The sequence below is a fragment of the Scyliorhinus canicula genome, chromosome 16 (assembly GCF_902713615.1).
Source record: "Scyliorhinus canicula chromosome 16, sScyCan1.1, whole genome shotgun sequence".
Lineage (NCBI taxonomy): Eukaryota > Metazoa > Chordata > Chondrichthyes > Carcharhiniformes > Scyliorhinidae > Scyliorhinus > Scyliorhinus canicula.
In genome coordinates this window covers 9651294-9663504 of record NC_052161.1, presented here as the reverse complement: position 1 = coordinate 9663504, position 12211 = coordinate 9651294, and the positions used below count along the sequence as shown (strand labels likewise).

The 12211-nt window shown below is 53.7% G+C and overlaps 1 protein-coding gene across 4 annotated transcripts in view; it reads right to left on the bottom strand.

The window, feature by feature from the left end:
* Positions 1-2121: 2121 nt before the first annotated feature.
* LOC119979737 (CREB3 regulatory factor-like) overlaps positions 2122-12211 on the bottom strand; it is a 131225-nt gene continuing 121135 nt past the window's right edge. For all 4 annotated transcript variants that reach the window (XM_038822326.1, XM_038822324.1, XM_038822328.1 and 1 more), the window contains one exon: positions 2122-2278. In XM_038822326.1, coding sequence (XP_038678254.1) covers positions 2190-2278 — 89 coding nt within the window. In that variant the 3' untranslated portion in view covers positions 2122-2189. The remainder of the gene's footprint in view (positions 2279-12211) is intronic.

Sequence of the window (12211 nt, the reverse complement as noted above, 5' to 3'; positions counted from 1 at the left end):
ATCTGTGGCCTGGGATCCAGTAATGATTCTTGGCCTTGGGTAGGTGTAGTACCAGCAGCAACCGGCATCTCCCTGGTGGTCCTCCTGTTTAATAAGAGCTGCAGGACTCTCTGACTGGGTGGCAACTCTTGGCGGGAGGGACTCTGCCCCTGGGGTCCTTAATGCCAGGGTCGGCCTGCTGACGTTCAATTAAGTGCCTGAACGATTAGTAACTGCCCGATTTAATTTGGCAGCCTTTCCTAAAGGGATGACATGGGCCTCCTGTCGCTCTGCAGCCAGTGGGACAGACCCCAGTCTTCTCCACTCATTACCGCCCAGGGACCATACCGGTAGCCATGTTAAGACCATCACAACAGACAAGGCCACCCCCACCAATATCCCCAAACAACCACGGGTACCTGTGTCCCCACTCTCTGGGGCCTTTACACAAATTCAACCAGAAAACACAAGCATCAAACACTCAAAATTTGCCTTTCCCAGTCTTCTTCCATCCTCCTAGCTCAGGGTATTGACCGGATGCTGGTGGAACCCGTATCCACGGGTACCATTTGCTCTCTGGTTCTGCACATTAAATTGTTAGTGTTCAGAACCGGAGAGAGATTGGCCCTAGTGCGTAGGTGGGTTATATCCCCAAGGGGGATGGGCAGGCTACTAAAATAAAAGAGCACAGATCTAGGCAGTCGCTAGCCCAGGCCCTTCTTTCCTCTCCTTAGGCCGGAGAAATGGAGAGTCAGCTGTGGACGTCCATTGGTTCCAATTCAACACCATCAGCTGCCGGAACATGGGGCCTGCTCCAAAGCACCAGAGGCCATACAAATAGAACTAGACCTTCGAAAACGCGGCTTGGACATGGGGGTAGATCACCCACGATGTTGGACACTCATTCCACCTGAACCTCAATGTCAGTCTGTTAATTTTAAACAAAGAGCAACACGCAAAAAAAAAATTAAAAACTGTAGCCGCGGAGACTTTTGTTGCTAAAACGCACATTCATCACTGTCCTCAAGTGCACCTCACCTCTACTCCCAATCCTCATTATCTCTCGCTCACAAGACTAGGCTAATGTCAGTAGCTAAACTTTATTTGGAGATTTTCCCCGAACCCCAACCCCTGAAAAAAAAATCTATCACCCAACGCTTGTAAAAGTGATATTTCGTCACGATTCTGTCTGCAAAGTTAAAGTGCTCATTATTACAAAATATTAAATCACGGGAACTACAGAGGGCCACACAATTCCCAATTCACAGTATACATTGAATAAAGTCTGCTCGAGTCACAATTTGTCGGTTTCATTCCATCCATGATAAATCACCAGTCCTTTCTTGACCGAACGCCATCGTCACCAGGTTGCCCTTCAACTTGGACCCTCCAGCATTGAAATTTTCCTCCAGAAACACGCATGCGCCCCTGTAATTCCAAGATAGCATTTTGGAGGGAGATTTATAAAACACTATACTTACTCCGAAAACAAAAAAAAAATGAAAAACCAATCAGTTCTCCTTAAATAAAAGGATGGTCAAAATTTGGAAAAAATGAATCACTCAAGAGTTCAAAGAAAGCTGGCACATTTCGGGGAGAGTTAGTTTCCTGGCATAACTCGAATCATTCCTCAAGCAACAAAACTCCGTGTGCGTCACAGCAACCACTGTGTCCCCGGTGCCAACGCAGCCTCTTTATTCAACCACTTGTTGAAAGACAGAAAATAAAAATTAAAATAGCGATCTGCTATTCTTAACAAATTGACGACATTTACTTGTGCCCCTTCGCGCCATCACCAGAAGCACCCCATTATTGTCCTGGGATCTTTCCTCCATAACACAGATTGGCACATAGCAAATCACCCAGGCATGCTAACATTGAGGAGCGTGGGGAAGCCACAGTAAAGGGAGGGAAGGTGGGGTGGGGTGGGGTGGGGAGGGGTGCGGGTGGAAAAGTGGGCGAAGACAGGGTCTCAGGACAGAATGTCAAATTCAGAGACACAGTCCCTCTGCAACCCCGCCCCCCCCTCCCCTCCCCCCCCTCCCCCCCCCCCCACCAGCCAAACACCAAAAGAAAATACAGGCAGCAAGGGAATGGGTGCTGCGGAAATATAGTGCCTCTTCGTTTTATTTCTTTTCCCCCTTCCTGCTGTTTATTAACATCTCATCGTTAAGCAGAGGTTTCGGGTTGCTGGTCAAGGCTCGCGATGGTCAGCTGAGTCCGCCAGCTGACTCTCCGGCCGACACCTTCTCAAGGACGTTGTTCACAAATTCCGACGTCTGACCTGCCACGGAGCCTCCTGCAACACAAGACACGAGAATCAAGGTTGGCGCGGAGCACGAGGGTTAAATCTTTCGCACGAGATAGAAAAAAATCATTCAACCACAGATAATTCTGTTGAGGTGCTCTGCGGGTCAAGCAGCGTCTGCAGAGATGGAAACAGAGGTGAATCTGGCAAGGGGCGCAATTTTAACCTAACCTCTCAAGTCAGGACACTGCCGGGGTCAGGTACCCTACTGATTTTACCATCTATTGCAATCAGTGGAGAATAATATAGGGCCAGTGAAATAGGTTAAAATCCACCCCCCCCCCACCGGACATTTATTCTCTCATTAACTGTCATTCATACCTCCGATGGGTGGACACTTGAGGGAAATAAATTTGCAGAACTATGGGGATAGAATGGGACTGACCGTGTCTCTCAACTGAGAGTCAGCACGGACTCAATGTTCTGAAACCATGGTTCTTCTTCAAGAGAAGGCTACGAGGAACTTTGGGAGAGGCACTGCAAATCGCGCAGAGTTGAGATGGACTAAATAAAAGAGAAACTGGGCGGCACGGTGGCGCAGTGGTTAGCACAGCTGCCTCACAGCGCGGAGGTCTCAGGTTCGATCCCGGCTCTGGGTCACTGTCTGTGTGGAGTTTGCACATTCTCCCCGTGTCTGCCTCGGTCTCACCCCCACAACCCAAAGATGTGCAGGGTAGGTGGATTGGCCACGCTCAATTGCCCCTTAATTGGCAAAAAAATAATTGGGTACCCTAAATTTATATTTAAAAAAAAAGAGAAACTGTTTCACTGGCTGATAAACAGAGGGCACAGATTTAAGGTGATTGGCAAAAGAACCTGAAGTGATAAGAGGCAGAAACATCTTGCGCGACACGTGGTCAGGATTTGGAATGAGCTGCCGGATAGACTAGTCGACACAGATTCAACGGGAGCTTGCAAAATGGAATCAGATAAATACTTGAAGGAGGAATAAATTGCGGGGATGTGGGGGAGTGAAACTAACTGATTGCTCTTCGAAAGAACCAGCGCAGACTTGATAGGCTGAATGGTATACTTCAGTGCTGTATAATTCTATGATTCACAGGCTGTGTTCACCGAGAAGTCAAGCTAGTTACCAAGAGCACAGAGTGTGCTTCGTGTCTGCATGCAGAAGAGCATATGGAACTGTCATGTGAGAGCACCTTTAAGAAATGGGTGTTTTGAGGACTTCCGGTTGCGGCTATGCAGAGCTAAGCCGCACGTTCGGCAGCTCCGCTCCCGCTTTAATAGGACTTGTGGGCTCTTTTAAGGGCCCCAAACGGCGCTGATTCGACAATTCCCGGTGGATAAAGGGGTCTGGAGCAAAACCCCCGGGATTTATGGTGCGGACCCGGAGTGGGGCGAGGAGAAAAACGGCAGCAGCTCCCCTGGAAAAGCGGGGGAAGGTGGACAAAATGGCGGCCGGTGGAGCCCCTGAGGAGTGGAGGTGGGCGGAGGAGCAGCAGGCGGCCCTTCTGCGCTATTTTACGGAGCTGACAGGGAAGTTGCTGGAATATCTGAAGGTAACGACAAGTAAGCTGCTGGAGACCCAGACAACCCAGGGTGCAGCGATACTCGAGTTGCAGCAGCAGGCCTCTGAGCGCGAGGATGAGGTTTCGGCCCTCGTGGGGAAGGTGGAGATACACGAGGCACTTCACAAAAAGTGGCAAGATCGTTTCGAGGAGATGGAGTTTCGATCGAGGAGGAAGAACTTGCGGATCCTGGGCCTCGAGGAGGGGCTGGAGGGGTCGGACCTGCCGGCCTACGTGGCCGTGATGCTGAACTCGCTGGTGGGGGCAGGATCCTTCCATCTGCCCCTGGAGCTGGAGGGGGCCCACAGAGTACTGGCCAGGCGGCCTAAGGAGAATGAACCCCCGCGGGCGGTGCTGGTGCGGTTCCATCAGTTCAGTGACCGGGAGTGTGTGCTGCGATGGGCCAAGAAGGTGAGGAGTAGTAAGTGGGAGAATTCGGTAGTGCGTATCTACCAGGACTGGAGTGCGGAGGTGGCCAAGCGGAGAGCCGGGTTTAACCGGACGAAGGCGGTGCTCCACGGCAAGCAGGTGAAGTTCGGCATGTTGCCGCCTACGCGCCTGTGGGTCACCTACCGGCATTACTATTTTGAGTCCCCGGAGGATGAGTGGGCCTTTGTGCAGGCTGAAAAGTTGGACTCGAATTAGAGATTGGGGGCTGTGGGAGGTTTTTTTTTGTATCACTGTTTATGCTGTTGCTGGTTATTCTGTTTGGTTTTTTTTTCTCTCGCTTTCGGATGATGTGGGTTATGGTTGTGTCTCTTAAGGGGTTTGTGGTTGATCTGTTTTTGTTTGTACGGGGTTGGTGGATGGGCTGGGACTGCGGTTTGGGAGCTGCGTTGGTGGGGTGGGGCAGTGTGAAAGCGCGGGCTTTCTTCTGGTTTCCCGCACTGCGGGACGAGGGGGTGGAGCTGGTGGTAAGGGGCGTGGATATCGGGTCCGTTTTCCCGCGCTGAAGCGGTGCCAAGGAGCTGATGCGGGGGTGGGGGGGGGGGGGGGGGGGGGGGGGGGGAGAGGAGAGGAGGGGTGACCTCATATCGGGAGGGGTCAGAGTTAGGGCGGGAGCTGCCGGGGTCAGCAGAAGTCAGCTGGCTCACGGGAGTACTATGGAGGGAGTGTCGCGGCTAGGAGGGGTCCTAGCCTGGGGGGGGGGGGGGATACCGGGTTGCTGCTGGATTGGCCAGGGAGGGGGGGGGGGGGGGGGTGTCAGGGTGAGGTTCAATCGCCGTGGGAAACGGGCCAAATGGGTGCTGGCCAGGGGCGAGCAGTTGATGGGCCACGGCTAGTCGGCGGGGGAGGGGGGCGGGGTGCCCCCTGATCCGGCTGATCACGTGGAACGTGAGGGGGTTGAATGGGCCGGTTAAGCGGGCCCGGGTGTTTTCGCAACTGAAGGGACTGAAGGCGGACGTGGCCATGCTTAATGAGACCCACCTGAAGGTGGCGGACCAGGTCCGTCTGAGGAAGGGGTGGGTGGGGCAGGTTTTCCATTCAGGGCTCGACTCGAAGAACCAGGGGGTGGCGATCCTGGTGGGGAAGAGGGTGGCGTTTGAGGCGTCTGAGGTGGTGGCTGATAGTGGCGGCAGATATGTGATGGTGAGCGGTAAGCTTCAGGGGGAGAGGGTGGTGTTGGTTAATGTGTACGCCCCAAATTGGGATGATGCTGGTTTCATGAGGCGTATGTTGGGCCGCATTCCTGACCTGGAGGTGGGGGACCTGATCATGGGGGGGGGGGGGACTTCAATACGGTGCTGGATCCCCTACTGGATCGTTCTAGTTCAAGGACAGGCAGGAGGCCGGCGGCAGCCAAGGTGTTGAGGGGGTTTATGGATCAGATGGGAGGAGTGGATCCCTGGAGGTTCGGGAGGCCGAGGGCTCGGGAGTACTCTTTTTTCTCCCATGTGCACAGGGTTTATTCCCGTATTGATTTCTTTGTCCTGAGTAGGGGACTGGGCCCGAGGGTGGAGGAGGCCGAATATTCGGCTATTGCGATTTCGGACCATGCTCCGCATTGGGTCTGGAGATGGGGGAGGTGCGGGACCAGCGCCCGCTTTGGCATCTGGACGTGGGGTTGTTGGCTGATGAGGAGGTGTGTAGGAGGATCCGGGGATGTATCGAGAGGTACCTCGAGGTCAATGATACTGGGGAGGTCCGGGTGGGGATGGTGTGGGAGGCTCTGAAGGCAGTGATTAGGGGGGAGCTGATCTCTATCCGTGCCCATAGGGAGAGGGGGGAGAGGGAGAGACTGGCGGGGGAGCTGTTGAGTGTGGATAGGAGGTATGCGGAGGCCCCGGAGGAGGGATTGCTGGGGGAGCGGCGAAGCTTGCAGGCCAAGTTTGATTTATTGACCACCAGAAAGACGGAGACACAGTGGAGGAAGACGCAGGGAGCAGTCTATGAGTATGGAGAGAAGGCGAGCAGGATGCTGGCGCATCAGCTTCGCAAGCGGGACGCAGCTAGGGAGATTGGTGGAGTGAAGGATAGGGGTGGGAATGTGGTGCGGCAGGGGGCAGAGGTCAATGGGGTCTTTAGGGACTTCTACAGGGAACTGTACCGGTCGGAGCCGCCGGTGGTGGGAGGGGGAATGGAGAGCTTTTTGGACAGGCTCCGATTTCCAAGGGTGCAGAAGGAGCTGGTGGAGGGACTGGGGGCGCCGATCGAGTTGGAGGAGCTGGTCAGAGGGATTGGCCACATGCAGTCGGGGAAGGCGCCGGGACCGGATGGGTCCCCGGTGGAATTTTATAAGAAATACGCGGACCTGTTGGGCCCCCTGTTGGTCCGGACCTTTAACGAGGTATGGGAGGGAGGTGTTTTGCCCCCGACGATGTCATGGACGTGATTTCCGTGATCCTGAAGCGAGATAAGGACCCCTTGCAGTGCGGATCATACAGGCCAATTTCACTGCTGAATGTGGACGCCAAGCTGCTGGCGAAGATCTTGGCCACTAGAATAGAGGACTGTGTGCTGGGGGTGATACATGAAGATCAGACGGGTTTTGTGAAGGGGAGGCAGCTGAACACTAACGTGCGAAGGCTGCTAAATGTGATAATGATGCCGGCAGCAGAAGGAGAGGCGGAGATTGTGGTGGCATTGGATGCGGAGAAGGCTTTTGTTAGGGTTGAGTGGGGGTACTTGTGGGAGGTGTTAGAGAGGTTCGGGTTTGGGGTGGGGTTTATTAAATGGGTGAGATTGCTGTACGAGGCCCCGATGGCGAGTGTAGCGACAAATGGGAGGAGGTCCGAGTACTTCAGGCTCCACCGTGGGACGAGGCAGGGGTGCCCCCTGTCCCCCTTGCTTTTTGCGTTGGCAATTGAGCCTCTTGCCATGGCTCTCAGGGAGTCGGGGAGGTGGAGGGGTCTGGTGCGGGGTGGGGAGGAGCACCGAGTGTCGCTGTACGCAGACGACTTGCTGCTGTATGTAGCAGACTCGGTGGGGGGAATGCCGGAGGTGATGGAGATTCTTGCTGAGTTTGGGAGTTTCTCGGGTTATAAATTGAACCTGGGCAAGAATGAGCTGTTTGTTGTACACCCGGGAAATCAGGAGGGGGGGATTGGTAGGCTCCCGCTAAAGGGGGCAGTGAGGAGTTTTAGGTACCTGGGGGTTCAGGTGGCTAGGAGTTGGGGGACTCTGCACAAGCTTAATTTTACTAGGTTGGTGGAGCAGATGGAGGAGGAGTTTAAACGGTGGGACATGCTGCCGTTGTCGTTGGCGGGTAGAGTACAGTCCGTTAAAATGACGGTGCTCCCAATGTGTGGAGACTGCTCAATGTTAATGTGCGGAGACTGCTCAATGTTATCATGATGCCGGCAGTGGAGGGGGAGGCGGAGATAGTGGTGGCGCTGGACGCAGAGAAGGCGTTTGATAGAGTTGAGTGGGGGTACCTGTGGGAGGTGCTGGAGAGGTTTGGATTTGGGGAGGGATTCATCACATGGGTGAGGCTGCTCTACGCGGCTCCGATGGCGAGTGTAGTCACAAATGGAAGGAGATTGGAGTATTTTAGGCTTTATCGTGGGACCAGGCAGGGGTGTCCCCTGTCCCCCCTGCTCTTTGCACTGGCGATTGAACCGCTGGCTATGGCGTTGAGGGAGTCAGGGAAGTGGAGGGGTCTGGTGCGGGGGGGGGGAGGGGGGGGGGGGAGGAGCACCGGGTATCGCTGTATGCGGACGACCTGCTGTTATATGTGGCGGACCCAGAGGGGGGAATGCCGGGGGTGATGGAACTGTTAGCGGAATTTGGGGGCTTCTCGGGCTATAAGCTGAACTTAGGAAAGAGCGAGGTATTTGTAGTGCACCCGGGAGATCAGGAGGAGGGAATTGGGAGGCTCCCCTTCAGGAGGGCAGTGAAGAGTTTCAGGTACCTGGGGGTGCAGGTGGCCAAGAGTTGGGGGACTCTCCATAAGCTTAACTTCACCAGGCTGGTGGAGCAGATGGAGGAGGAATTTAAAAGGTGGGACATGGTGCCGCTATCGCTGGCGGGCAGAGTGCAATCCGTCAAAATGACGGTTCTCCCGAGGTTCTTGTTCCTCTTCCAGTGCTTGCCCATCTTTATCCCTAGGGCCTTTTTTAAAAGGGTGACCAGCAGCATCATGGGATTTGTTTGGGCGCATGGCACCCCGAGGGTGAAGAGGGTCTTCTTGGAGCGGAGTAGGGATGGGGGGGGCTGGCGTTGCCCAACCTCTCGGGGTATTACTGGGCGGCCAACGTGTCGATGGTGCGTAAGTGGGTGATGGAGGGGGAGGGGGGCAGCATGGAAACGGATGGAGAGAGCGTCCTGTGGGGATACAAGCCTGGGGGCCCTGGTAACGGCGCCGTGGCCGCTCCCTCCCACGAGGTATACCACGAGTCCGGTGGTGGCGGCTACCCTCAAGATTTGGGGGCAGTGGAGGCGACATAGGGGAGAAGTGGGGGGCTCGATGGAGGCTCCGTTAAGGGGGAACCATAGGTTCGTCCCGGGGAACATGGATGGGGGATTTCGGGGATGGTATAGAGCGGGCATTAGACAGCTGAAGGACCTGTTTATCGACGGAAGGTTTGCGAGCCTGGGGGAGTTGGAAGAGAAATTTGGGCTCCCGCCGGGAAACATGTTTAGATATCTGCAGATAAAGGCATTTGCTAGACGGCAGGTGGAGGGATTCCCTGCGCTCCCCGCGAAGGGGGTGAGTGACAGGGTGCTCTCGGGGGTCTGGGTCGGGGAGGGGAAGATATCCGATATCTACAAGCTTATGCAGGAGAAGGAAGAGGCGTCAGTAGAGGAGCTGAAAACGAAGTGGGAGGGGGAACTGGGGGAACAGATCAAAGACGGGACATGGGCTGATGCCCTGGAGAGGGTAAATTCTTCCTCCTCGTGTGCGCGGCTTAGCCTCATCCAATTCAAGGTGCTGCATAGGGCCCACATGACTGGGACGAGGATGAATAGGTTCTTTGGGGGTGAAGATAGGTGTGCCAGGTGCTCGGGGAGTCCAGCGAACCATGCCCATATGTTCTGGGCATGCCCGGCATTGGAGGAGTTCTGGAAGGGGGTGGCGAGGACGGTGTCAAGGGTGGTGGGATCCAGGGTCAAGCCAGGATGGGGACTCGCGATCTTTGGGGTTGGGGTAGAGCCGGGAGAGCAGGAGGCGAAAGAGGCCGGTGTGCTGGCCTTTGCGTCCCTAGTAGCCCGGCGAAGGATTTTGCTACAGTGGAAGGACGCGAGGCCCCCAAGCGTGGAGACCTGGATCAATGACATGGCGGGCTTTATTAAGCTTGAGAAGGTTAAATTCGCCCTGAGAGGATCGGTGCAAGGGTTCTTTAAACGGTGGCAACCTTTCCTCGACTTTCTGGCTCAACGATAGGGTACTGGGACAGTAGCAGCAGCAACCGGGGGGGGGGGCGTTGATTATGTTAGCTTATTTTATTTAAATTTGATTTATCTAATTTTAATTTATGGTTAAGTTCTCTTGTTTGGGGGGGGGGGGGGTGGGGGAATGTGATACATGTGATGTTACGGTATGGGGGGAATTGTGGGTGTTATGGGGCTGTTAGTTGCATATTACTGCTTTTTGCTATACTTTTTGTTATATTTTCTGCAAAAAATTCCAATAAAAAAATGTAAAAAATAAATAAATAAATAAATAAATAAATAAATGACGGTGCTCCCGAGGTTTTTGTTTTTGTTTCAGTGCCTCCCCATTTTCATTCCGAGGGCCTTTTTTTAAGGAGGGTGAACAGCAGCATTCTGGGATTTGTTTGGGCGCACGGGACTCCGAGGGTAAGGAGGGTCTTTTTGGAGCGGGGCAGGGATAGAGGGGGGCTGGCGCTGCCCAACCTCTCTGGGTACTATTGGGCGGCTAACGTCTCGATGGTACGCAAGTGGGTAATGGATGGGGAGGGGGCAGCATGGAAACGGACGGGGATGGCGTCCTGTGGAGGCACGAGCCTGAAGGCACTGGTAACAGCACCGTTGCCGCTCCCTTCAACGAGGTACACTACGAGCTCGGTGGTGGCGGCTACCCTCAAAATTTAGAGGCAGTGGAGGCGGCACAGAGGGGAAGTCGGGGGCCCGCTGCGGGGGAACCACCGGTTTGTCCCAGGGAACATGGATGGCAGGTTCCTGGGGTGGCACAGGGCGGGCATTAGGAAGTTGGGAGACCTGTTCATTGACGGGAGGTTTGCGAGCCTGGGTGAACTGGAGGAGTAGTTTGAGCTCACCCCGGGGAATATGTTCAGGTACATTCAGGCAAGGCATTTGCTAGGCGGAAGGTGGAGGGGTTCCCTTCGCTGCCCCTGCGGGGGGTAAGGGATAGGGTGCTTTCGGGGGTGTGGGTCGGGGATGGGAAGGTGTCTGACATCTACCAGGTGATGCAGGAGGTGGAGGAGGCGTCGGTAGAGGAGCTGAAGGCTAAGTGGGAGGTGGAGCTGGGGGAGCAGATTGAGGGGGGGACATGGGCCGGATGCCCTGGAGAGGGTGAACTCCTCCTCTCCATGTGTGAGGCTTAGCCTCATCCAGTTCAAGGTACTGCACAGGGCTCATATGTCCGGGACGAGGATGAGCAGGTTTTTTGGGGGTGAGGACAGGTGATTTGGTGGCCAGGGACCCAGCGAACCATGCCCATATGTTTTGGGAATGCCCGGCACAGGGGGAATTCTGGCAGGGGGTGGCGAGGACGGTATCGAGGGTGGTAGGGTCCAGTGTCAAGCCAGGCTGGGGACACGCAATATGAGGTTGGGGTGGAGCCGGGAGTGCAGGAGGCAAAAGAGGCCGATGTTCTGGCCTTTGCGTCCCTAGTATCCCGGCGGAGGATCTTGCTGCAGTGTAAAGATGCGGGACCTCAGAGTGTGGAGACCTGGATCAATGGCATGGCGGGATTCAATAAGCTGGAGAGGGTCAAATTCGCCAAATTCGGTACAAGGGTTCTTTAGGAGGTGGCAGCCTTTCCTCGACTTTCTGGCTCAATGATAAGGAACTAGGTCAGCAGCAGCAGCAACCCGGGGGGGGGGGGGGAGGGTCTCAGGGGGTATTGTTTAAGTTAATTTGCTTATTGTTAATTTATTTTGTTGTTTATTGGGTTTGGGGTGGGGGGGGGGGTTTGATATGTGCATTGGTACGGGTGCCGGGGGGTGTTTATTATTATTGTTATTATTATTATTGTTCTGTTGATATATATTTTACAAAAAATTCCAATAAAAATTATTTAAAAAAAAGAAATGGGTGCTTATCAAACAGCTGTAGTGGATGTATCTTTAAGAAATCGATGTTTATCAAATAGCGGCAGTGATGTCAGAGTGTGGGTGGAGCTGGGCTGGCTGTCTTTCACTTTCGTCTTTGAGCAGACAGCTACAGAGCTGGATAGCTGCAGGCAAAGCAAGCAGCTGTATAATGATCTCTCTCTGCAATCTAAAGACTGTCTCCAGATCATTTGAGGATTTCAAAGTAACACCTGTTTCTGTAGAGAATTTAAATCTGCTGTCTTTCTGTAAAAAGGGTCTTTTGTCTTATGGATGTTGTTAGGAAAGTTATGAAGGGATCCTTACAGAATACTGTATCGATGGGGATTATTGCTGTTGATAGTTGTTAAGATGTTTATTGTGGGTTTATAAACTGGATTTATAAATAAACATGATTTTGCTTTAAAAGTACTTTAGATCTCTGTTGCATCACACCTGTAAAGTAAGCCCTTGTGCTCCCCATAACCACAACCGTCGAGGATCAGGTGAACTCCATGATATACTTTGCCGTTTACTTTGGCGTTCTCTAAACCCTGGTCCATAACAGTACATAGAAAGGTTCAACAATTATTTTAGGGGAAGGCTGGATAAATATTTACGTAGCATTTAGTGCCGCAACAGGCCACGGAACCCCATCTTATGCTAATAATGGCTCATTACTCTGCCCTCATCCCATTCACAGAGAGACTACTTTTTGA